This window comes from Epinephelus lanceolatus, chromosome 3 (assembly GCF_041903045.1).
Source record: "Epinephelus lanceolatus isolate andai-2023 chromosome 3, ASM4190304v1, whole genome shotgun sequence".
Classification (NCBI taxonomy): domain Eukaryota; kingdom Metazoa; phylum Chordata; class Actinopteri; order Perciformes; family Serranidae; genus Epinephelus; species Epinephelus lanceolatus.
The window spans coordinates 46,605,096-46,630,330 of NC_135736.1; the positions used below are offsets into that span (position 1 = coordinate 46,605,096).

General features: G+C 39.8%; 2 protein-coding genes across 2 annotated transcripts in view; one reads left to right on the forward strand and one right to left on the reverse strand.

Annotated features, from left to right (window-relative positions):
* Positions 1–192: 192 nt before the first annotated feature.
* On the reverse strand, positions 193–11,956 carry mrpl45 (mitochondrial ribosomal protein L45). The gene is made up of 8 exons (XM_033623177.2): positions 11,797–11,956; positions 9,593–9,788; positions 8,139–8,256; positions 7,801–7,899; positions 6,623–6,671; positions 6,374–6,523; positions 5,970–6,143; positions 193–756 (listed from the first exon to the last, which is right to left on the reverse strand). Exons 1-8 carry the CDS (start codon positions 11,857–11,859, stop codon positions 658–660), a joined length of 948 nt encoding a protein of 315 aa, XP_033479068.1. The 5' UTR covers positions 11,860–11,956; the 3' UTR covers positions 193–657.
* Positions 11,957–13,375: 1,419 nt separating this feature from the next.
* The window catches only part of npepps (aminopeptidase puromycin sensitive), a 32,504-nt gene continuing 20,644 nt past the window's right edge, over positions 13,376–25,235 (forward strand). The window contains exons 1-5 of the mRNA XM_033623632.2: positions 13,376–13,735; positions 18,089–18,173; positions 18,348–18,425; positions 18,571–18,692; positions 22,724–22,831. Coding sequence (XP_033479523.2) covers positions 13,442–13,735; positions 18,089–18,173; positions 18,348–18,425; positions 18,571–18,692; positions 22,724–22,831 — 687 coding nt within the window. The 5' untranslated portion in view covers positions 13,376–13,441. The remainder of the gene's footprint in view (positions 13,736–18,088; positions 18,174–18,347; positions 18,426–18,570; positions 18,693–22,723; positions 22,832–25,235) is intronic.

Here is a 25,235-nt window from a genome sequence, read left to right on the forward strand (position 1 = left end):
GCATTGTTGCATGTTAGTGTGTGTTTTGGATGAGCGTGCTGTAATTTGTTGTCACGTATAAAAAGAAATGTTGTTACACACCCCTTGATTTGCATAAAGAAACAGCCTGTGTTCTGTTTTCAATTTTTGTACGCAATATCTTCAATGAAAGATTATTCTGATAAGAAAACATCCACTGAACTCTACTGGTGTGAAGAGACACAGATGGGACACTTTATTTTTGTATTTCCTGAGGTCAACATGCAGTATATTCATCACAGGAATAAACCATTCAGTTTCTGGAGATCTGTGCATTTTATTTTGTTGCATGTACACATGAAGTTATTCTTAAAACAATATGAAAATGTGTGAAACAAATTCTAGAGACAAGCTGTTGTTATTATTCCAGACTGCTGTGTGGTGATTTGTCACAGGGAAGGAAGCCGCTTTATTGGCTGCAGGACTCAGAGGTTTGTTCATCCTAAAACTCACCTGCTGCTTCCAGCGCTTCATCAGCCAACAGCATTTTTCAAACAGATAAGAGCCTCCAAAGGAAGCCTGGTTTCCTGCCAAAGTGGACAAACTAACCAGCCAAAGCCAAATTTTAAAGCATTTGGCGCATGACTGCTCATAGTGTCCTACTGTGGTTTGATGTAAAGAGCAGCACCATCCAGTGGCTTATTTGTTCCACTGAACCGCCTCTGGTTTGGGAACTTTATAGTTGAGGGCGTCAAACTCTTGTCCTGGCTTCAGCTCTGGACCAGGAATCATAACGGTCTGGAAGGGAAAGAGCAGTAGATTAGCGTCATGTGTAAGTAGAGTCAAATTTCAGTAAAATACATGGAAATCAACACATAAGACATAACAAATCTCTGAAGTGCCATCTGACAGAGCTGAAGGTTTTAATCACCGGCTGTGTGAGAGGATATGAGTTTAAACATCCAAAACTAACAGTTTTGGATGTTTAAGTTATTTTTCTGCTTCTTAACAGTGAGATCATTACATGAGAGTTTACAGAGATCCTGGGTACAAATCCTACTTGTCTCAAATTAGTTATTTGTGGTGACAAAGTTTTTGAGAGCATAAACAGAGAGATGTTGAGCTTTTCAAATGATGATCAGGAAGCGTGTGCTCGTAAATCATCCTTTAAACCTCTCAAAAACTCTGCTGGTGAAATTATTTGTAGTCTTAGAAAAAAATGTCTAAACAAAATTTTCATACAACCTGTCACCCTGATTCTAATTTCTGATTCACCTCTCATCCAGGATGCTTCTTCAGTTTTAACTGACTGGTGGGGAGTCACAGGCTTTAAACCACAGGTGAATTGTTGACCTCCCCAACCATCACGTGAGTTGTTAAGGTTAGATGGGTCCAGGTGTGACTGGGTGTGAAGCTGTCTGGGGAGGGAACACAGGACTGCACTGCAGGTGGGTGATATGTGGCATCATAGGCCACCTCATCTGTTTAATGATGGACGTGCCAGTTGGACAGCGATGTGCACATCTCAGCCAGAGAAGGCAGATGGTTTGACAGAGCCGTAAAAGATGCCATTTATGTCAAACTGGAACGACCATAATTAAACAGAGGAGGTGGCCTACAACCCCACTTATAACCCACTGACAATGCAGTCCCGAGTTCCCTCCCCAGACTGCTTCACACCTATTCACACCTGGATCCATCTCACTGTAACAACCCACATGATGGCCAGGTGGATCAATGACTCATCTGTGACCCTAACGACTCTGTAAAGGTTCACACCCACATGCAGTTTAAAGTCACCTAGAACTGAAGAAGCCTCTTGAGTGAGAGGTGAAACGTCTTCAGGAAACTCAAGCAAGTCTAGTTGCCTACGATGTAGCACTTAGTATTAACATGACCTGGATGACTGAGCATCTTCACCATGACTAAAAGTTGACTTAAATGTAATGACATTTCGTCGACTAAGACATTTCGAGTTGTCGTCAACTAAGGGTGCTTTCACACCTAACCTGTTTGGTTCAGTTGGAATGAAAGAACTGGTGCGAAAGCTGTCAATCAAACCCTGATGCAAACCAAACAACTGAACAGAGAAGACTCGAAAAGGTGGGTCTTAGTCCGCTTCTTAACGAACTCTGGCACAGTTCATTTGTGGTGTGAAAGAAAACAAACCAACCACAGGATTTTATATTTGCAGATATGTGATTTTAGCATGATTTCAACAGCTAAACCAATAATAAAGCATCTACTGATCATAAAATCTGCCTGCAATCTTATAACTGATCCTGATAAAGGCCATCTATATCCCATAACCATGTAACACATATGCATGTCAGTGAGGGTATTTTCCCTGATTAAAAAGCTGTTAAAACTGCCACCATTGTATCTGACTCCGTGTACTTTGTCTGTTCATGAAGTCCTTTAAAAGGTGTGTGACAGTGTCCCACAGTATTGAGTTCAGAATCATCATCATCCTGCCTCTGATTGTCATTATTCCTATCATGCCACTGATCTGCAGGCTAATAACAGCCTCCTAATAATGCTTACAATCAGTAATTTCTCTGCAAGCCTTTTGTGAAACCAAAGAACATCAATATAAACACCTTAGACGCATTAAAGTGCTGCTGCAGAAACATCTGTCAGTCACCTGAATTTGATTTCCCCACGTGGGTCGTGATGATGCAGGATGACAAATGCCAAAACTGTCCAATCAACGAGTTACTTGTCAGTCAGTAGAACTTTACATTTACTCGTCTTGGTTCATTTCAAGTCAGTGTGAACAGGAACAGAACCAAAACTAAGACGCAACAATGCATCATTTTTTCCCTCAGGTGCGACCAAATGATTCGAACTACGGGTGTAAAAGCACCCTTGGACTAGACTTAAAGTATGAAAGGTGACGAAAATGTGAGAAACACTGATAAGCATTTTTGTCTAAAGACTAAATCTAAAATAGCTGCCAAAACTGACACCACATCTATCCCTTACTCCATGTAATCAAAACCAAGTTTGGACAATCAGTTTGCAATGTTAATAACGACAAAAGGACACAACATCGCTGTGACAGAAACCATCCGTGTGTGACTGAACTTTACCAGTTTTTAAGTTAACTAATTAACTAATTAAGTTAACTTAGGTTTTCCAGTAACTGCCTCCAAACACAGGAGCAGCTGTGACCGTGTAAAATCTGGTTTTCAGTCCTGTGCAATTTCATGGACTACAGCTGGTGGAAGTGTTTCATTTGTCAGTTGGCTTGACAGATTGTGAATGACAGGTGGCAGAGCCTAAAATAACCACGAGGAATTAGTCAAACCTCAGAGGTTTGGTGGAACTGGTTTTTAAGAAATCTGTTGCATTACGCATGTAAAAACTGCAAGGTGTATTGAAAGGAACAAAAAAAAAAAAAGAGATTATGAAAGGAAAATCTGCCTGAAGTGAATCATTTCAGACAATTCTAGTGAAGACAACTGATAAACAATGAGACACGATGCTTTTCTTTTAATATATTTTTGGAGACACACACCATTTGACTCATGTCATTCTGTTATGATGAATTAAATAACACCCTTGTTCTCTTACTATCAATGAAAGTGAACTTCCTGTTTTGTAATCACATTAACAAGCTCCTCCTCTTCATCATTATTATTAATATTATTGATTAAAAACATATCTGTGGCAAATTAAGACTGGAGACAGTGTCTGTTGCAGAGCACTGACGGTGAAGCTTTGCAGAGTAAGAGACACCTTCCAGGCAACATTACTGCTCCATCTGTCTGGTATATCTGAGACACAGCAGGGGCTGACTCACAGATTTAAGGTGATTATATTCTATGTTTTGCAGTGATGCGTGTAAGGCAAGTCAACTTCTATTCCAGTTATGCGCTGTGAAGACTGACGCAGACACTGAAGACGACCTCTCAGAATCTAACAGGGCTTTGTGCATTGTTTTACTGACGCTCACTGACACACGTGTCACTGAGGACACTTATATCAGAATAAACTAACAGATCATCAGATTATTTAAAGTCCGAGCAGCAGGTTTGTGTGTAAAGGACGGAGCTACAACATCACATTCCTGCATGTCAAAAATATTCATATATGACGGAGACGTGCTGGTTAAATGTGGTTTAATCCTGCATCCACACAGTGAGAAACACAATCAGGCAATCAGGTCAGTAGGAGTCCTCTCACTCAGTCCAGAGTTTAGTGATGAGGAAAACTCAGGTCTGGTCAACATGTACTGGTGCCTTTTAAAACATAGCCTTTTCTGTCCACACGCAAACTGCGAGTTGGGTCACTGAAATGGATCTTTTGTAAAACTCCGTCCAGGGTGAGGATTTACAGAAACTGTTAGAGTTGACATGTAGACAAGACTAATCTAGTTTTCAACTTGAAATGTCAAGAGTCTATGGTTATCTTGTCTGTGAGGCATCACAAGTTAGGCGACATTTTATGCAATGGCAGACGTGACCAGGATAGTGCTGGCCTTCACCTCGCTAACAGGACTTTTTACATGGTTACACCATAGACTGTATAAATAATGACCATGGCTACATTGGATTGTGAACTGCCATTTTGAAGCCTCGAGTTCGGCATTTCGACTGTCGCCATCTTTGCTTTTTGGAGCCAGAAGTGACCATATGGATCTGCCTTGGAGGTTGCTGCTTGGTTTCCACATAAAGGTACTGTTACTCTTCCTCTGCTTTGGGGAGCGGAGGCGTCAGAATGCTTTACGGAGGTCACTGCTCCAAGTAGCCTTCTGGTAAAAGCTTTTTTTTTGGCTTCTGATTGGCCAACATCTTCTTCTCTGTGAAACTAAATTATATCGCTGCCTGTTATTTTGGTGTGCTCTTGAAACCACTTTAATGTGTTTTTGCACCACTTTAACTGAGATTGTTTTTTAAAACAGAGATTTTCACGATCCGATAACCGTCTTGGTAAATATCAGGGTTTCACAGTGTACTGTATTACACAATCATTATTATCAGTTACTTTGACCCTTAATGCAATGAAAACAGAGGGTTTTTTTGGTTGCACAAATGATTTACAATTAAAACTCAAAACTTATTTTTTATGCAAGTGTGTGCAGAAAGTCCGACAGGCTGCTGAGAAGGAAAGAAGATGTGCTTATTCTATATCTGCCGATTGATATATAATTTTGAGGCAATTAGTATTTGCAATATCTATATCTATATATTGATACAGATTTATTTTGAGACAGTTATAGTGTTCTGCAATGCCGTCTTGATTCTGCTGATACTTGTTTAGTGCTGGTATGTGGGCAAATTGAAGGTTTAACGATTTATTAATAACGTGACAATGCGTCAAAGGCGATGTTGAGGAGTGACGCAAAAGTAAAGCTCACTTTCTTATTGATGTCTTCTTCTGAATAAAAACTGTATAGAGTGTAACAGGCTAAATATTTCATGATTTGATCACAGTCCACTGGATGCTGTATATTAGGTCCACCGAGCTACAGCGATGCCGTCTAATACAACGGTCCTGCCACAAATTCCCCCTGCATGAAGATTAAAACGTTGAGTTTTTGTTGAAGCTGTTACGAGTGGCTTTAGTTCGTGGTGCAGTTTAATTGTATTGTACCAAAAAGGGGGTAGGCAAAAAACAGTTTCAGCAAAACCTGAACACCATGACCTTCATGACAGTAGGATTTTGTCACAGACTGGGTTGGTGTTCACCAAGTGTACCTAATAAATTGGCAATTGAGTGTCCAGACACTAACAGACAAACAGCCTCTATTTTAGAGGAAGAAGTGAAAGATGTTTAAAAGGAAATCTGACAGCAAGCGAGAGAAAAATAAGGAAATGATGTTGAAAAGCTTGAAACACTAAACACAGCCCACCGACCTTGCTCATGTGGCAGTTAAAATGACGTATGGACTGGCCAGTTAATAAAGGTCCTTTAATTTCCATTTGACAGAAAGTGTGCCTTGGACCTTTGCCTCTTTCTTACTGAAAAGATAAATTTGTGTCAGTTGGTGCAGAGCAGAGGGTCACCTTAATAACTGGGTCTTTGGCTGGAGCCCAGGATGGCACTATTTTCCCGTGTAACCTCCATCGGCCGTAGGGGTTGACGAGGTGCCGTTCTATGACCAGGTACTCCAAGACGTCCTTCGGCTGCTCCTCGCTGCCCAGCATCAGCCTCCCAAAGCGGTCGTAGATGGCCAGAGTCTGCAGGATGAACGGATGTAAAAGAAGGTTAATCTAAATCATGACAGTGTGCGAACTGCATTAACATTAACAACACAGATACATTATTACACTGACAACAGCTGGACTGATCACATTTGAAAGAACAAGAAAAAACAACATAAACTTGAAGAAAAAGCTCTGCACAAAAATAGTTAAATCTCAGATCCTGATTGAATTCTAGTTGTGTCAACTACAATCCATTAACGTACCTGTTTGGAGTGCATTCGGACCGTCACCTGGCCGTACAGGTTGCCTTTGGAGACCATGTCGGGGCAGCGGGCGTGGACCACTCTGGGCGGCTCCAGGGACTCTACAAAACTCCAGCGGATCGTCTTGTAACGGTTCCCCCTCGTCATCTCCTGAACACAAGACAGAGGAATGATAACTGAAATAAATTTGGGATTTTATGAAACTTAAATAATGAGCAAACTTCAGCAACATTTAGAAGAAGAACTTACGGGATAACACCTCTCTGTCACCAAGGAGTGAAGTTTCTCCTTGTTGAACCTGCAAAACAAACAAACATGAATTGGAATATTTTGGCGAGGAAAGCAATTAATATCAGGCTAATTTTGAACTAAAAAAATGTATGTTAGGAATGACTTTAAAGTTACAATCTCATAGATGTCAGTTTGATTGCTGTCAGACTAAAAGGGCTTTTCCATTGACACTTTTGGCCGCACCAAACCATGTCATCTTGATTTGCATTTCCATTACTAGTTAAAAGGATTTAGGGGGAAATATTGGCAGAAATGGAATATAATATTAAAAACTATGATTTCATTTGTGTATAATCACCTAAAAATAAGAATCGCTATGTTTTCGTTACCTTAGAATGAACTGTTTAAATCTACATAGGGAGCAGGTCCTCGTCTACAGAGACAAAAAAATTGGATATATTGATATCGGTATCGTTTATTCGTCAAATGAGTTGTTATATATTGGCATATTGGATATTGGCAAAAAATCCAGTATCGTGCATCCCTAGCGTACGTATATTTCCTCGTTGGTACGTACACAAACATATAATTCGGCTCCCAGTAAAAGCCTCCTGAACAATAAACACTAAAGGAAATCTAACCAGATGTTTTGCCGGTTGCAATCTGCAATCCTCATCACTAGATGCCAATAAATCCCCATAAATCTTACATACTGAAGCTTTAAAACTTGGTCATCTTTGTCTTTTAAAAAGCAACAATATACCTTATAATAGCCTGGAAATAGAGCTTATTTACCAAGCACTCAAGTTAGTTATTTGCAAAGATTATACTGTGTATCGTGCTGTGAGCCACCCTTAACCACTGCAGGGGAAATTCCTTCACCGCGACAGCCCTCACTTGAGATTGTTTCTGGGAATGTTGGCACAGACACAGTTTGTAATAGTGCAGCTCTACACAGATACTTTCAGAGAAACAGCTAATTAATTGTCAAAGTAAGTAGAACAAAGCTTGTTTTTGAGTGCTTTCCAACTTGCAGCGGAGCTGAAGGCTGCGTGAGTCTCTCTCTCTCTCTCTCCCTCTCACTTCTGTAACAAATGTCTCACTGTAATATTTCAGCATCCCTCCCTGACTACGACGCTGAGATGAGCTGTGTCAGCTGCCTGAGTGAAGTGAGAGACACAAGTTCATTTTCTTACTGTGTCAGGGAGTTGTGAGCCTCAATAAAGATTTCTTGAGCTCGCTCTGCAAAATTCTTCGTCGTGAACTCAGAGTCGTACTCTTTGATCTTACGAATCCTGTAAGAAACAACATAAAGAAAAGAAAAACATTCAGCTTTCTCTCATTTACTGCTCAGTCTACCATCCTCAAAGTGTTTGATCTGATCCAATAAACTGCTGTAATAAGGTGTTGAGAAATGTCTAAATGTGTCTAAATGACACAGCCACATAAAACTCTTTCCTACAACAGCCAGATATGTTTGACAAGCGAAACATCAGTACAGGAACAACACAAGGAGTTAGAAAAACAATCTTACGCCAGCTGTGAGGCAGCGCTCTGTCGTATCTGCTCAGTTCGCTGTTTCAGGCCTTCTTTAGACAGAGTGGAAAGACGAGCATCGCCCTCTGGGGGGATGTAGGGGTCAAAGATTCCCGCTGGTAAAGACAGACAGAGATGATTAACAAGTATGTACCCTCCAACCAAAAGAGATATCACAAAATATATAGTTTGCATCTGATTGATGAGTAATAGCTCCACACTTTAGGGTTGTGAACTGACATTTGTGATAAAATACAACCACGGCAGTCCTGGTATTGACACCAGAGGACAAATGCGCAGCTGTCAGATTTATCTCCCAAAATATACACCACTTTATTTATCCAGATGATTACTGGATGCATCTGTCCTTTTTCTTTCAAATATTTTTATTGGGAAACCAGTCAATAAACAGTGAAATTGACAATCGACAGTTACGTCATCTGTCCTTTTTCCAAAAGGCTTTAGATGATTGTTTATTTTTAAAGATGCGGATTTTAAAACATACATGACTACTGCCGGAAATTTAAAACTCAAAAATTATAAATTGGCAAGAACTATTAGATTATTTAGACATTTCGGTTTTACTCCATTTGTTTAGCAGACCCTGAAGGTTTTTGTTATCGTTATGTTTCTTTCCCTACATTTTATGTATTTGTTGTGCATTATTTTTATATTATGAGATATATTTTCAACAACTTTTATAACAAAAATCTGGCTCATACATAGACCATGGAATGAATGTTTTCAATTACGTTGAAAAAACAACAACAACCTTGCAGCCATCGACTGAAATCCAATCATCAAGCCTTGACGTCTGGCAGTCTGCTTTCATCATACGGAAGAAGGCGTGGTTTAATGTCAAGTGGGTTGGTAAAACTATACCTGAATTTCGGAATCAATTTTCAAAACAACTCAAGTGTAACTTCCACTAAAAATGATTGAAATATTTCTCTATGAAAACTTTTTTTCATTTAACAAAAGACAAAGTTTAATGTTAAATCTTGTGGCCTCGTTTCAGACCACTGAACCCCTCAGACCCAACCATCATATTTTTCGTGGTTGTATGCGTAAGCGAACCCTTCGTGTTGTTGCAGTTATAGTTTACACCCATGTCTGTCCAGATTCATGTTGGCATTAAAGCTGACAAAGTTTTCAAATCTTGGTTGTTGCCGCAGAGAAGCTACAATGCCAACTTTCGTTTCTTGACATTGCTTGACACTCTTTCCTAAAAACACATTTTGGTAAATACAGTAGACTTTCCGACCACCATCTTCATCATTCTATCCCTTGAAAGCCTGATATGTTGACTTTGATAAATATATAAGAATGCTGTTAACAAATCAAGCCCCCCAAAGCCTTTGCACCCTAAACATTCAACCATTTGAGACGAGAAGAGTCCCACACCAGCCATAACTTCATATATGCCTGTAAAGATAAAATAAACATGATTACCAGTGCAGGCGATGTGGATGGGCCTCTCAATGTACGGCTGACTAACAACAGAGCCTGCTTTTCCGCCCTTGCCCTCTTTGCTCTCATCCTTCCTCCCTTTTATCCCCACTGCCGGGGGAATAAAGTGCCGCTTCTTGGTCCGGACCGGCAAGTAGAGTGGGACGGGATGCCGAATGTCCAAGGATGCCTCAGCATTCTGAGAGAAAGCAATTTAAGATAAGATGAAAACTTAATTTTTCCCGAGGAAAATTATTGCGCGGCAGCTGAGGTTCAAAGTGGAAAAGAGGGCAAATATATAGAGTGCAAATAAAACAAAATATAAACAATAAAGATTATCAGTGAGGGGCAAACACATCATGTACACTATGCAGAGATGTAAATGGGTTAATGTTACGTGTCAGAAATATAAACTGGTGCCAAATACGCCATAAAGCAAACAATTAACGATGACTAGAATTTAATGGTTTTACCCTCAGAGGTGTTCTTAACATCAGTTTGTCAGTCTACATCCTCTGTCCACTTTATTAGGTACACCTGACCTGTACAATCTAATGCAGTCCTACACAACAGCTGTGCCAAGAATTTTAGATTTAGATTAGAAAGTTTTAATTGTTTTGTGACACTGTCTGAAAAGTGATAATTCTACTTTATGTTTATTATTGAGGTCATAGTTAGTGAAAGGTGCATTTTTTCCCCTTTCTATCCCCCTACATCTCTGCTAAATTCCTTCTTTAGTTCAGGACAGACTTAAAGCAGATTATAGGGAGGATATACAGTATAGCTCTCTCAGTCTACATTGTTTGAAAAGTTGAAACACACCTTTAGTTATACATCATGCACACCAGTAGACTGACGAGCTCTGTGGTGGCAGATGTGGTTATTCATCTAAACCACTCAGGGTGGTTAAACAATTGAAAATCAACAAACCAATATATTACATAGAAAATACTAGAAAAGGGTATACAGGGAAAGAAAACAGTGATGCAGAGACCATATTACAAAACATTAGACATATATTTCAATTGATAAAAACATTATAACAACATTCATCATCAGTCTGCATCACTTGTGTTCAAAATGATATCATATAAGTCAGAGGCAGAACAGAAGTAAAATACATGCAGACAAAAGACACACCACAACATTTAACATGTCGACCTGGTGAGGCCAAAACGTTGTCTCTGTTAAATTTGTATGAAAAGGTCTGAAATTAACAATATTCCAGATGCAATTCAGCAGAAAACTGTCTGAAAGATTTACTCATCATCTATCTGTCAATGGCAAGCTGTTGTACAATTCAAGATAGAAGTCTCAAGACCAGATTTGGATCCTGTGTGTGATAAATGCAAGCAAGATTCTGCAAGACTAATAGGCTACATATGTTTTGGACATATCTAATATTATATAGTTTCAGGCAGTCTATTTTCAATACTTTCTCTAAGATGTGAGAGGAGCCGAAAGAATCATCCTCCGTTATATTTGGTGACACACCATTGAGTACAACATGCTGGCCTTTTGCACTATTAGCCAGGTGACTTTTACGCAGTTCAGGTGGAAAGACCCTCCCTTGGGATAGAGAGAATATTTCTTCAAGGGTCTGTTCAGAGATTCTCAGCAATTTGGCAGCCTTTCTTGTCATATTTAGGAAAACTGAAGCGAAGTAACCCCATAAATTATGTCTGAACTTTTGACTTTTTATTGTTGTTTGGTTTGTTTGTGAGTCTTTCCTCTTCAGCCCATGTGAAAAATGACTGACTCAGATTTTGTGATGGAGATCTGGTGGACTGGGTGGCTACTTGGGATGGGGTTAATACATATAAACAGGATCGACATAATATCAGAAACACCTGTCAGTTTAATGCAGTACCACCACCCACTACTATTCTAAAGGATAAGATATGAAGTGAAAAATGTGACTGTTAAAGTTAAAATTGTGGGATAGCAACTCTAATAAATTTGCCTTGCCATACAGGATATGTTTATTTAAGTTCTTCCTAACATTTAATCTATTATAATTATCCTGGTGTGACTACTCATCTGTGTATCTCTAACGTCCTGACAGTTAGCTAACGTTAGCTAAGCTAGCCCGGTCAGGACTACGTGCACCGTAACACGTTTATAACAAAGTAAACTAATAAACTGCTTCGACAACATATTGACTGTTTGTTTTTAATTAAATAAAGTGTTATTAAATGTCTCAGTACCTTCAAACTGCTACATGTTGCTCTATGAAGAGCTATCAGCGTCCTCCTCATGGGCATCGCCATCTTGACACCGTTTGACAGAATGAAAAAAATAAACACTTCCTGTTTCCGCTTTCAGAATAAGAGATTTAGTTATGTTATTATTATTATTATTATTTTTAAAAAAGTAGGCCCTGCAACAATGTGTTGGGTGGAGAATGGGCCCTTAGGGATGACTGCAAACTTGGAAATATGCTTGTGTTCAAAGAAGGAGAACCCTATGCCCTTGAAAAAAGGCAAACCCATCTGTGTCATGTTTTTGTTTTGTTGTCTTTGTAAAATAGTCAATAGCATGTAAAGGAATGTATATATGTTATTATTATTATATTTATTTATTCAATTTATTTAATAATTATATATTATTCTACATAAACTGTAATAAACTATTACAATTGTTGAAATTTTTTTTTTAAATATTATTTTGGTGATCTGTGATTTGGTGATTTTTTTAAATTTTCTTTGGTATTTTTTGAACAAAATTAAATGCTTATTCTGCATAAACTATAAAAAAAACTGCTAAAATTGTTAAACTAGAATATTATTCTTTTAAATGTATTTAGTAATTTTTGAACAAAATTAAATGCTTACTCTACATAAACTACTAAAATTGTTAAATTAACTTTTTTTTTATATTTTTTGAATAAAATTAAATGCTTATTCCACATAAACTATAATAAACTATTAAAACTGCTAAATTAAATTAATGTATTTTATTGTCTCCGCCATTTTATTTTTAATTAAATGCTTGTTCTATATAAACTATTAAAATTGTTAAATTAAATTAATATTTTTTAATTCTTTGGGATTTTTTTAAACAAAATTAAATGCTAATTTTTCATAAACTGTAATACACTATTAAAATTGTTAAATTAAATTATTATTTTTTAAATTTTCTTTGGTATTTTTTTAACAAAATTAAATGCTTTTTCTACATAAACTATTAAAACTGTTAAATCAATTAATATTTTTTATTTTATTTGGTATGTTTTGAACAAAATTAAATGCTTATTCTACATAAACTATAATAAACTATTAAAATTGTTAAATTGAATTAATATGTTTTTTTATTTACTGTGGTATTTCTGTGTTGTTTTTTTGGTCATACACAGATATGCAATAATGATTGTTGCCTAATATGTATATTGATGTTGTCCAGTGTCAGGTCTCTAATTATGTGAAGAGACAATATATGCACAATAGCATACACTAAGGCCCATCATAACAGCGTGCACTGGTAGGCTACTATTACTTTTGATTATTTTAATGCATTTGTGTGTACACATACCTGACTGATTCTGACTCTAATACTACTTGTGTATATATGTAAAATTTTAAATGCAGGGCTTTTCCTTGTAATATGGTTTTATACAGTGGCATTGCTACTTTTACTAAAGTAAAAGGTTTGAATGCTTCTTCCATCACTGGCCTTTTCTATGATAAGAAAATTGTAGTTGTTATGATTGCAGAGCCATGAACACACACACGCACACACGTACGGCACGTACGATGACAGTACGTGATGACGTCACGTCTCTGTAGGTCGACGCTGCTTAAGTTGAGTTGTTTGGGCTGTCTGCGGGGAGAGAACTGTAGCTGGTTCCAGTTGATGTTGCTGCTCCTGGGCCGCAGGGTTCCGCTGTCATTCGTACACAGACTCACTACCTGCTGTCCACCCTCAGTGTCGAGGCCCGTTCTACTCAGCTCTGTCCTAATAAAACTCAGAGTGATAACTAGAGTTACACACAGCACCGTCTTCGTTGGCCAAAATACAGGAACCATGCCCGAAAGGAGGCCCTTCGTACGGTTACCAACTGACGTTTACCCCGTCAACTATGGCTTGTGCCTGAAGCCCGACCTGATCGACTTCACTTTTGAAGGCAAGCTGGAGGCGCTGGTGGAGGTACGTTGAACCCGAGCGCCTGGCTACATACACGGGTGGATTTGTCTGTGCATGGCGGGGATCTTGTTATGTAATCTGACCAGCTAACGTTACCAGCAGCTAGCTAATTTGACCGACTGATAACGGCGAATTGTTAGCCACTAGCCCATCGGTTCGTAACCTAGCTGACGTTAGCTAATGTCAACGTTAGCTTAGCTGGCAGTTGCTCACAAGCTAACCGTTTATCGACGGGCTCGCGCTGGCTGAAGGAGATCCATGAATGGGAAATACAACGTCTGGATATTCTTCTGACTAGCCAGAAGCTACCTGAAACCAGCTAGCACAACAGTCCCACAGACGGCAGCAGACTTGCACTCTCATGTTAGCATAGCCATCATACCGTGGACATTAGCCTGCTAACAGGCGCTTTGCAAGGCGCTTAACGTTGAGGTGTTTCAAGAGCAGTTTGTTGTATGCCAGCGACATTAACCCTTTGTCAAGCCAATGCATTGTTATAAGTCACGATCGATTGATCTGTTATAGATTACTGAAGTTAACTATCCAGATAGCGGCTAGCTAACGCTCACTAGTGTTTGCTAAATCATGGCAACATCATGTCGCCCCCTCCCACCCTCTGCCTCACTCACAGATGTGGAAGAAGTACTCAGATCCTTTACTTAAGTGAAAGTCCTAAAACCACACTGCCAAAGTACTCCACTACAAGTAAAAGTCCTGCATATATGAGTAAAAGTATTTAAGATTTATCATCAAAATGTACTTAATTTATGAAAAGTAGGACTAGCTGTAATGTTCTGTCAGTGTGTCACTCTCATATCTGATGTTTTGGGACTGCTGCATTCTTTTCATGTTTCATTTTACTGCTGTAGATGTTTAAGGTTGTGCTAATTTTACTTCCTTCATACACTGTTGGATAGTTAATGTACAGCAGTGTTGCTGTGCTGTGAGATCCACCTATCTCTGAAGTGTCAACCTGTCACAGTGTCAGAAAAAACAGCTCTGTTTTTAGCTTTGTGGCGATGCGTTTTCCAGCTGATCCAAGAGAGTTTTTCGTTAGAAGTAGGAAGATTTTCACAACTTATAAAGGAACACTATCCTTCAGATTAGCAGAAACATGCAAAATCACCAAATTTGGAGTTATGTGGCTTTCACTGGAGAGAAAAGGTAATCCAAAAGGTAACTAAATCTGTCAGACAAATGAAGTGGAGTTAAGAGCACAATATTTACCTATGAGATGTAGTGGAGTGAAAGCTTAAAGTTGCAGGAACTTTAAATTTATACTTGAGTGAATGTACTCAGCTGTCCTGACTGTAAAAATGACACATGGGGTGTGTTTTCAGAGCAGCTCTAGTTAAGGTTAAACTACTCTTTGAAAAGTCCTTTGGGTAAATTTGAAGAATGCACACTGTTTGCTGACATTCTTTTGCGTTCAGTGGACTTTACAGGTTAGTGAATCATTTGGGTTCCCTGTGGCGTGTTGCTGAAGTTTGTGTAGCTACTATGTAACTAACACATAGGATTAACAAAGCAGCTCACTTTGCTTTTATTTGAGAGACAGAATTTGTGCTTACAGTGTGTTAATTGCTCCATTGTTTGGGCACAGACACCTGTCAGCTGAGTGTCCCGATGCCCGACACACATTATCAGAGCAATCGAGACAGACCACACATTGTATATGGTGTAAATGTATATATGACACCTTTCACTAACACATAATAATAGTAATATTAATAGTATACTAAAAAATAACTAGATGACACTGCCTCCAAGGAACATGAGTTTAATATGAAAAACAAAGCAGACAGCCGATAATAACGAGTAAATTCTTGATTGTCCATAAAGCAAAGATATGCAAGAAAATTTGAAGGTTTGGAACTATGCAATGTCACATAGATTTGGACTATTGCTGTTGTTAATATTATAAGAATTGTTATTATTATTATTATTATTATTATTATTATTAGCAGACTATATCTTAGACCAGGGTCACTCAACTTACTTTGCCCACGGGGCCCCTTTTGCAAAATGAAAGAAGACCAGGGGCCAGTCCCTAGGGTTTGAGGATATTCAGGGTTTCCGGGAATCTTCCACTGGCACTTTTTGATAAACAAGATTTATTTTAATGTTTTTAAATGCACTCTGGCCCCTCACTTACATCTAGAGTACAAAAACACATCCCACTGCGAATCAGTTTATTTTAATTGTGAATTAGAAAATGGTCAGCGGGCCACAAGGCACCCTATCACAGGCCAGATTTGGCCCACAGGCCTCAAGTTGTGGCTTAGACCCTCGGTTCCCAACTCCACACCTCCAGGCACCCATACCTACTCATTTTCAAGTCCTCTCTGCTCTAGCGCAGCTGAACCAGCTGATCCAACAGTAAGGGCTGGTGAGTTGCATTGGGTGTATTCAAAGCATACTGCGACTTATGTTAATAACAATTACTGTTGTGTAATTTACTTATTCACTGCCCAGGGTGAATAAACCAATGACAAAGCCAGCGATGTGTACGATAGATGGGCTACCAGGAAAACACTTGCATGTTATGTATGTCATGTGTAGCAACTTCTTGAGAGGCTGAGACAGAACAGTCAACACCAGTTCCCCTTCATGAGATGCGTTTAAAGATTTATTGTTCATTTCTATGTGAAAATACACAAGAATAAAATCCAGTGCATGAGTTTAATATGTGCTAAGGTGAACGTGGATGCTGAGAGATTTGCGTTCAACAGAAAATGTGAGAACCCAAAAAACTCATCCTCTCTCTCAACCGTCATGCAGGTGAACAGTGAATAAATAGATAATGATTATTTCTGGTACAACCCACATGACATCATACCATACGTAGTAGGTGAGATAAGCAATAAACCAACATACTATAAATATATGCATGGCTCCTACATCATCAAGTATTTAAGCAACAGTCTTCCAATACTTGTTTGCTAACTACCCAGCTGTTTGACACTCAATCAGTGTGATGAACTTTGTTTTATCGGTGCTTATCATCGTGCATTAGTAATCAAGTTCCAACCCAGCATTCTGACAGAATGATTGGTTGATGATTCGCTGTCATCGGTGATATTATGTAATGTTACTGCTTTCCACTTGTAAGGCGAGTATAACATTTAACATTGTATTGATAAATTACAGCACCCTTGTTCTCACCCCCGCTGTCCCGTGCGTTGGCTCGTCGAGATGCTTTTGACATGCGTAAAACATTTCGGCGCTGCGCCTGAGCCGTTTAATGGCAGGAAAAACCCTGATAAGTTCTCTTATTTGAAAAGCTGGTAATTTCTTATCAAATCTGTTGATTTTCTTTCTGTTGATTGAGTCAGTGTTTTAGCTAAAAACCAATAAAAGTCAAGTGTTTAGTTAAATCGCACAGAGAAAGTATTGTTTTTCGTATCAGTACCAAAAGTCTGGTATGTTACTGGCACCACTACTGAAATGACACCTCGCACAAGGAATGTATGTGAGAGATCACAAATTATTGCTCTTGAAAAACAATTAAAGCGGGATATATTCAAACATATTTAGACAAAACCGATTCATAAAACATTCAGACAACTTCAAATATATTCAAACATTCTGTCTTTGTGGGAATCATTTAGATCCAAATCTTCATTTCAGAAAGTCTTAAAGTTAAGACCTCCTGTAAGGTTTTTTTAATCCTGTGTTTGCTAAGAAGTGAAGATTCTCAACCACAGTTTGGTTCAGTAATTCCCTGTTTACCTGTGGTTCATACAAAGCCTGGGTGAAAAACAGTAGGCCAGAAGAAACTCAAACAACGTGGCACTTCACCATTTGCCTGGCATGTCTCATAATTACTCCCTCTCTGCTGCTTTGTCAGCAGCAGCGTCCAACCAGCAGTGCCACAAACCGTGAATGTCACTATGACTGCCCTTTGTGAAAACTGCATGGCGTCCTAGTGTGCCACTGTGTTCCGCCCTCAATAAGTTGGGTAGTCACATCCACTGTTTTCACATCACAAGTTAGATCCCCTGTAGTCCATCTTCTTTTCTTTGTTTTTCTTTCTCTTTGTCCTACAGTGTTTTTTCATACCCAAACTAGTTCTTAATCTGTGACCAGATTTGCCCTTCAGTCTCTGTAGGTTTAGCTCACACTAAGTAGGTTCATTCCTGTCTGCGTTATCTGATGTGTCAGGATTCATCATCAGAAATGTATTTGGCCTATTCAAACAAAACACTGGCTTCTCCACATACTGAGGTGATAATGTCATTGGGGCTTTACACTTTATTTAAACCTTATCTCTCCCAAATAGATGGGGAGTTAAAATTATGGCAGCACAGAGATTATTAAAGGAAAAATGATGTTGTTTTATGTCAATATTTACAGGTTACACAAGCCACAAATCAGATTGTGATGAACTGTGCTGACATCGACATCATCACGGCTTCCTTTGCACCACAGGGAGGAGAAGGTGAGGGTCAGACTTTGTCAGCTTTTTTCATTCTTTTATTCTTTTTTAATGACATTGTCATAAATAAAGTTTCAGTATCTGGATTTTTGGATTACACCTGATTTTATATTCCTGAAGTAGGAAGAGGAAATATTGCATGCTCATGCTCTCATGTCTCTTTCTTCCTCTCTTTAGAAATTAATGCCACAGGATTCAACTATCAAAATGAGGATGAGAAAGTCACCCTGTCATTTCCTAGCGCTCTACAGAAAGGTAAGAAGGGACTCCACTTGTCTCTGCTGTTGGTGGTTCCTGGTTTTGAAACGTTATTCTGTCATTGTTACTATTGAAGTGTAAGATGTTTTTCACCCTTTGGTCGTGGCTGAACTCACAGTGCAGCTCTCTCTGTGCTCCCCAGGCTCCGGAACATTGAAGATAGACTTCGTCGGGGAGCTGAACGACAAAATGAAGGGATTCTATAGAAGTAAATATACAACAGCTGCTGGAGAGATCCGCTACGCTGCTGTCACACAGTTTGAGGTAAGCCGATGGCCTCAAGGAAATGGGATGTTTTCTTATGGGAAAGTTATGTGTGTTGCTTAACCCTCTACTTGCCTGTGTTGCAACACTGGAGGGCGTGATGGTCATGTGACTCTTGTTAGTTTTCCAGAATTGTCCTCCTTTGAATTTTCCAGAGTATTGAGGCAATATTTCAGAATTCATTCTGTGTATGCATATGCTTTAAAAAAAATGACAATGTGTTTACTTGTCTTTCTAGGAAAGTTAAAATCAGGTCAGTCCAGTTTAGACACTGACTTGGGGGCTTTCATCACAGCGTCTGTCACCTGCAGGATATACACCTGCTGTGTACATTAGGGCTGTGACAGTACAGATCTTTTCTCTCTGCAGTGAAAAAGCACACTTGGCTGCATCTACGTTGCAAAATGTAGAAAAATATATTTATTCAGTGCTTTTTATCGGTCATTATTCTCACATTTACATGTGTATTGCTGTAAAAAAACATACTTGATATGTAAATAAAGGCTTCAGGTCACGGTCACACCTGTGAGATGCCAGCCTGCATGGAGGAGATGCAGATTGCTGTATAGATTAAAACTAGAGCGAATCTGTGTTAAGAAAAAAATATCCAGAGGTCACATGCATCTTTACAAATCATAAAAGTTTTGGTTAAGGCATGTTGTTATGAGCTTCATCCTTCCAAAACACAGACACACCTTGATACCAAGTTAGAGCATGACTAAGAGAGTGGATCAGAATGAAACAAAAACTAAAACCGAAAAATTGGGCTGTCCTTCCAGTTTCTGTCATTGTGGAATGAAACAGAAAGGCCAAAACAAAGTCTTAAAAATAAAAATGTTACCCGGGGGGTTTGCAACCACTAAATTGTATTTCTAGTGATACAATCACAAGTGGAGTTGTCAGCGTGTCAATGGACCTTAAAACACTTTCAGACTGTGAAGTTTGGGATGTCTGCCAACGTACACACCTATCAGCCAAAACATTAAAACCACTGGCAGGTGAAGTAAATAACATTGATCTTCTTGTTACAATGCAATGTTCTGCTAGGAAACCTTGGGTGCTGGCATTCATGTGGATGCCGCTTGATGCGGTCCACCCACCCAAGACACTGTTACAGACCAATACACCCCCTTACATGGCAACGTCACTCCCTGATGACAGTGGTCCCCCAGCTGGACAATACACCATGCCACACTGAAAGAACTGCTCAGAAATGGCCTGAATAACATGACAAAGAGCTCAAGGCATCAATCTGGTCTCCATATCACCCAGATACCAATCTGATCGAGCATCTAGGGGACCTGGCGATACCCCGGAGGTCCTGTGTACATGCCTCACCAGGTAAGTGGCCCCACTGTGGATTGGATTTGGCTCTGACCTGTTGAGGCATGGATACAGGACCTCTGGGGTGTCCTGTGGTGTCCAGCACCAGGGCATTGTGGCTGGTTCTTTGAGTCCTGTGGGTTGCAAGGTGGGGTGCCAGCACGTCCCACGGATGCTCAATCAGATAGGGGTCTGGGGAATTTGGAAGCCAGATGGACTCTTTTTCATATTCCTCGGATCATTCTGAGCAGTTTTGTGGTGTGGCATGGTGCACTGCTGGGGGAGGAGTACAGTTGCCATTAGAGGGTGTACTTAGTCCGCAACGGTGTTTAAGTGGGTGTTGCATGTCAAGTGGCATCCACATTAATGCCAGGACCCAAGGTTTCCCAGCCAAATATTGCATTCTCCTGTCAGCGGTTTTAATGTTATGGCTGATCGGTGTATATTAGTTGGAAAAAATCGATTTACCGTTGCTTTTTTTTAAAATTGATTTCTGTTTAATGCCTGAATCTATTCAATTTAAATTCAGCTGCTTTATCTTAGTCTATGCAGAGGTGGAAAGAACATTCCTTTTTTTAATGTTTTAATCTATGACTAACGTAATGTCATATCCACTTAAAAAACAAGTCAAAGCCGAAACAAGAAAGCAGAAGGTACCAAATGGTCTAGTGTCTGTGGTATGGTATAGTGTTCAAAAAAAGTAAACAAAATCGCAACATATCAAAATGTTGGATTGCAATACTTGTAGAACCACAATGCAAAAAAAATCGCAATACATAATGAATAGGCACCCATGTATGGCGATAGTATTGAATCAGTAGATAAGCATGTTTTTCTATTATGGCATCTAATTGATGCAAAAGTCCTAAAAGCCAGCATTACTATGAAGCAGTCTTGCTCAGTTTAATTTAGTACCACCGGGAATGGCCTAAAGACAGAAATATGCTTGAAACAAAATAGTTAGTGTCGTTTGACCTCCACATAATCGTACACTCGGTTATGCACACAAAAAGTGACAGAAGGTGAGAAGAATAAAAAGGGCACTTGACCCCGCTTGCAGCTTGAAGGGTGCATGCTTGTTGGTTTTGGGAGACACGCAAAATTGTCAGAGGAAGCCCTCCATAATTCTGACTTTGAAAAGATGTGGGGTGAACAGGTTTCAGGCTGTATTTAACGATGAAAATTTCAGCAAAATCAAAGATCAACACCTTTATTTTATTCATTCATTCATTCATTTTCTAGAACCGTTTATCCTCTTGAAGGTCACGAGGGGCTGGAGCCTATCTCAGCTGACATTGGCCGAGAGGCAGGGTTCACCCTGGACAGGTCACCAGACTATCACAGGGCTGACACATAGAGACAGACAACCATTCACACTCACATTCACACCTACGGACAATTTAGAGTCACCAATTAACCTGCATGTCTTTGGACTGTGGGAGGAAGCTGGAGCACCTGGAGGAAACCCGCGCTGACACGGGGAGAACATGCAAACTCCACACAGAAGGGCTAGGTTCAAACCAGGAACCCTCTTGCTATGAGGTGACGGTGCTAACCACTACACCACCATGTGACAGGCAAATTCTGAACAATCTGAAAATGATAGGTTTCGGGGAGCCACCTAAAAAGCAGCTAAAAGTACAAAGTAACTTACAATTAAGTAATGTGCAATGGGATTACTTTCGTCACTGAGTAAGACATGAAAAATCTCATTCAGAGTAACCTCCTCATCACAGATTCTGTGTGGTTGCTATCCCACGTTGTATGTTTCCACACACACTTGAAAGCTCGGACAGTGCAAAATGAACACAGGTAGTAGCTGTAATGACTGGCAGTGACTGGTCACCAGTAACACCAGTAGGGCATAATGGTAGCTGTGTCAGGCACCCACCTGAAAAAATGATCTTCAACCATGCTCCAAGGCTGGTGAGCAGATAAAGTCATTTTCTCCGGGCTTTTATTTGAAAGGAAATGCTACAAATGCCACAGATGAATTTGATGCTTTCAGTGTTTCTGCGTTGAAAAACAGCTGACAGGGTTTTGACCCGACGCAGATAAAATGCTGGACTGTATCGCTGCCTGCTGCAGCAACAAAGAGAAGGAGTCTGGTGCTGCTCACAAAGCAAAATGACAGTCTGTATCACTTTGACTTCTGAATGGATTCATATAATTAAAATACTAGAAGTCTTAGGTTGGCATAAATCTCTTTGGGTGGCCACCAAAATAATTTCTGCACATGGGAAAATATGATGATGTAACGTGTGTACACATGCATAAATAGAGTTGGGTTCAGTTCCGGTTTTGCCGGTCCAGTCAGGTGTTTGATTTTATGCAAACCAGCTGAACCTGCATTACTCATTATGACACACTCTGGTGTATTAAAAAGTAGCCTGCGCTGACAGTCTAACAGCACAAAAGGAAGAAGAATTAATCAAATGTGAACCAGTGAGATGTGATCACAGCAAGCGGAGACTGATTTAAGATGCATATTGATCCTGGCTGTGAACTGCAGTCCACCTCAGCCTGATCTGAACCCAGTATGGACTCATGGGGGTTGAAAACAGTGTCTCATTTTGTGTTCTCTCTCTCTCTCTCTCTCTCTCTCTCTCTCCCTCCCTCTCTCTCTCTCTCTCTCTCTCTCTCTCTCTCTCTCTCTCTCTCTCTCTCTCTTTCTCTCTCTCTCTCTCTCTCCCCGCCCCCTCCTCCAGGCCACGGACGCTCGCAGAGCTTTCCCCTGTTGGGATGAGCCAGCTATCAAAGCCACCTTTGACATCGCTCTGATAGTTCCCAAGGACCGGGTAGCCTTGTCAAATATGGTACGTGTCATATGTTCACTCCTCCCTTTGAGGAACTCCAGACCCCAGACCGTCTGAGTCACTTTCAGCTGCCAAGTTTCTTTTGTGTGTGTGTGTGTTATGTAAGCTACGACACAAACACACACACACACACACACACACACACACACACACACACACACAGAGGGCAGACAGTGATTGCATATTCTACCTCTGGCTAATGTTATGTTTAACCACATGTGTAGTGTGACTACTGTACATGTGCAATGAGGGTTTTTTTGTCATTGTAAAACAAATACTCCTAAAAATCATGTCTTGTGTTTGTCATACAGACTTAGTGATTTTTAACTGAAGGCATTTGCAGCCACATTGCATCAGAAAACATCATCTGGCTTAGATTATTTCTAACAACAACACCCCTCCAGGCTAACGCGGTTCATCTGGGTGGTGACGATGAAGCTAAATTTGGGTCTTTCTGATGACTTGCTGAATATGAATGACATGAATTCAGACTGTCAGTTTTTAATAATGTGTTGTTTTTATGTCCAACCCTGTTGTGTCAACAAAATCTCATTACGGGAGACAAATTACAAAAGAATATTACAGACAAATAACCCTAGATAAAAGTAAATATTATTACAGCAGACAAATTGCAGACCAGGGCTGAAGAGAAGGAGAATGTTTTGGCCAGCAGGACTAAGCCCTGCACAGATTGATGCCAGTCCAGCTCTTGACCTTTTGTGTTCACATACCTGCTGAAATTTATTTTCTCAGCAAGTCTACTGTGACCTTTTCAAAGTCCAGTGCAAAACAATACTGCACTGAGCTCGACAGATGCTACTCAGTGGATACTTTGCTATAACCTGAGGGTTCAGACGTTGGTACATATGGTGAGAGATTCTTGCAGCTACTAAGAAAACTACTGGTCAGCCTGTCATAAATGTCGATACTGATACTAAAGGATTACTCTGGTGATATTAAGAATTGTTCTTTCTATCAACAAATCCCATAAAAAAAGACCAAAACCAACAGTGAATATATCAACTAACAAGTAAAGCCCGATTCGTTGCCATAGAGCTCCATTGTTGTCCAAAAATTATTAAATACATTACTGAGCCACGCTGTTGCACTGGGTTACATGTTATTCATTAGCATGAACACTCACACAGTAGTTTATTCTGACTCAGTCCCACATACACCATCCTGCTGAGTACCAAATGTGGATTAATCCGTTGCTAAAAATAGTCCCCAGGAAATTGCCTCCTTTTTGAGTAATGTTTGACCAAAACTACAGTGACCAGCTGATTTAGTAAACTTTACTTTCAGCCCTGATTGATGATTCCATATATTTTTGATGTTTCTGGTGACCTGCTGATCTTTCTTTTAGCACCGCAGTAGCTTCTTTGCATATGACATTAGAGGTGAGCTGTCCAGATGGAGGGCAGCTAGAGACAAAGACTACCAACACTGCACATCTGCCTATGATTTGCACTGTTTACGGCTGTTCCAATAGGTCAAACTGTGAAAAACAAAGGCTGCTTTAAGTCCCAAAAATAGTAGAACGTATAGGGGAGAGGTTTTAACAAAACCCCTCACTGCGAAACAGCAGCAGATGTGGATCAAAAACCGCCGTCTTCACTCTGGAGGAGCAGAGTCAGCTAATGTCACACATAAACTTCAAAGTTAAACACGTCAGGAGTTGGATGGAATTACAATGTGCTGTGACAGCTTGTACATGTTTTTAGCCACGACCCAGATTTTTAATGCCGTTTCACCTGACCTCTGGAAACAGTTGACCTAGCAGGTAGAAAATAGAAGCTAAAATTAGCAAACTTTAGCGAGTGACATCAGCCTGACAGCAGTGTATCGACGCACAGAGTTGAAATATAAAAAGACAGTTATACTCAAGCACATTTACTCACCAGGTCAAAAACAAGACTGACAGTTTAGTCCACTAGACTCATGTACGCTTTCATCATCTCGCCGTGTAACGTTAGAGCATCTGAAGGATGAGGTCATTTGTAATGATGGTGTCCACACCAAACAACTTGGTCAAGTTGAGGGAAAAATCACATGATGAGCATTTGTGCTCCATCTGAATTTCACACATCATAATAGTCACGTGATTGCAAATGACAAACTATTGGGCCACCAGTTTCTGTTTGTGCAGAAGAAACATGTTTAGCTGATGAGAACAATGAAGTTATGTCGTCCAAGTAGATTCATGCTCTGCAGAGGATGAACAGTCATGATTTTAATGACCCCATGACCTTCCCCTCTAGCTTCACCCACAAGACAAACGTGACATTTATATTCCCACTGCCAGTATGGCTCTTGAAATGGTAAAATCCTCTGTACGTTGTTTATTCTACCAGACGCCCCACTTGTGGTGTTTAATAAATATTTCAGCCTTTACAGCTGCTGG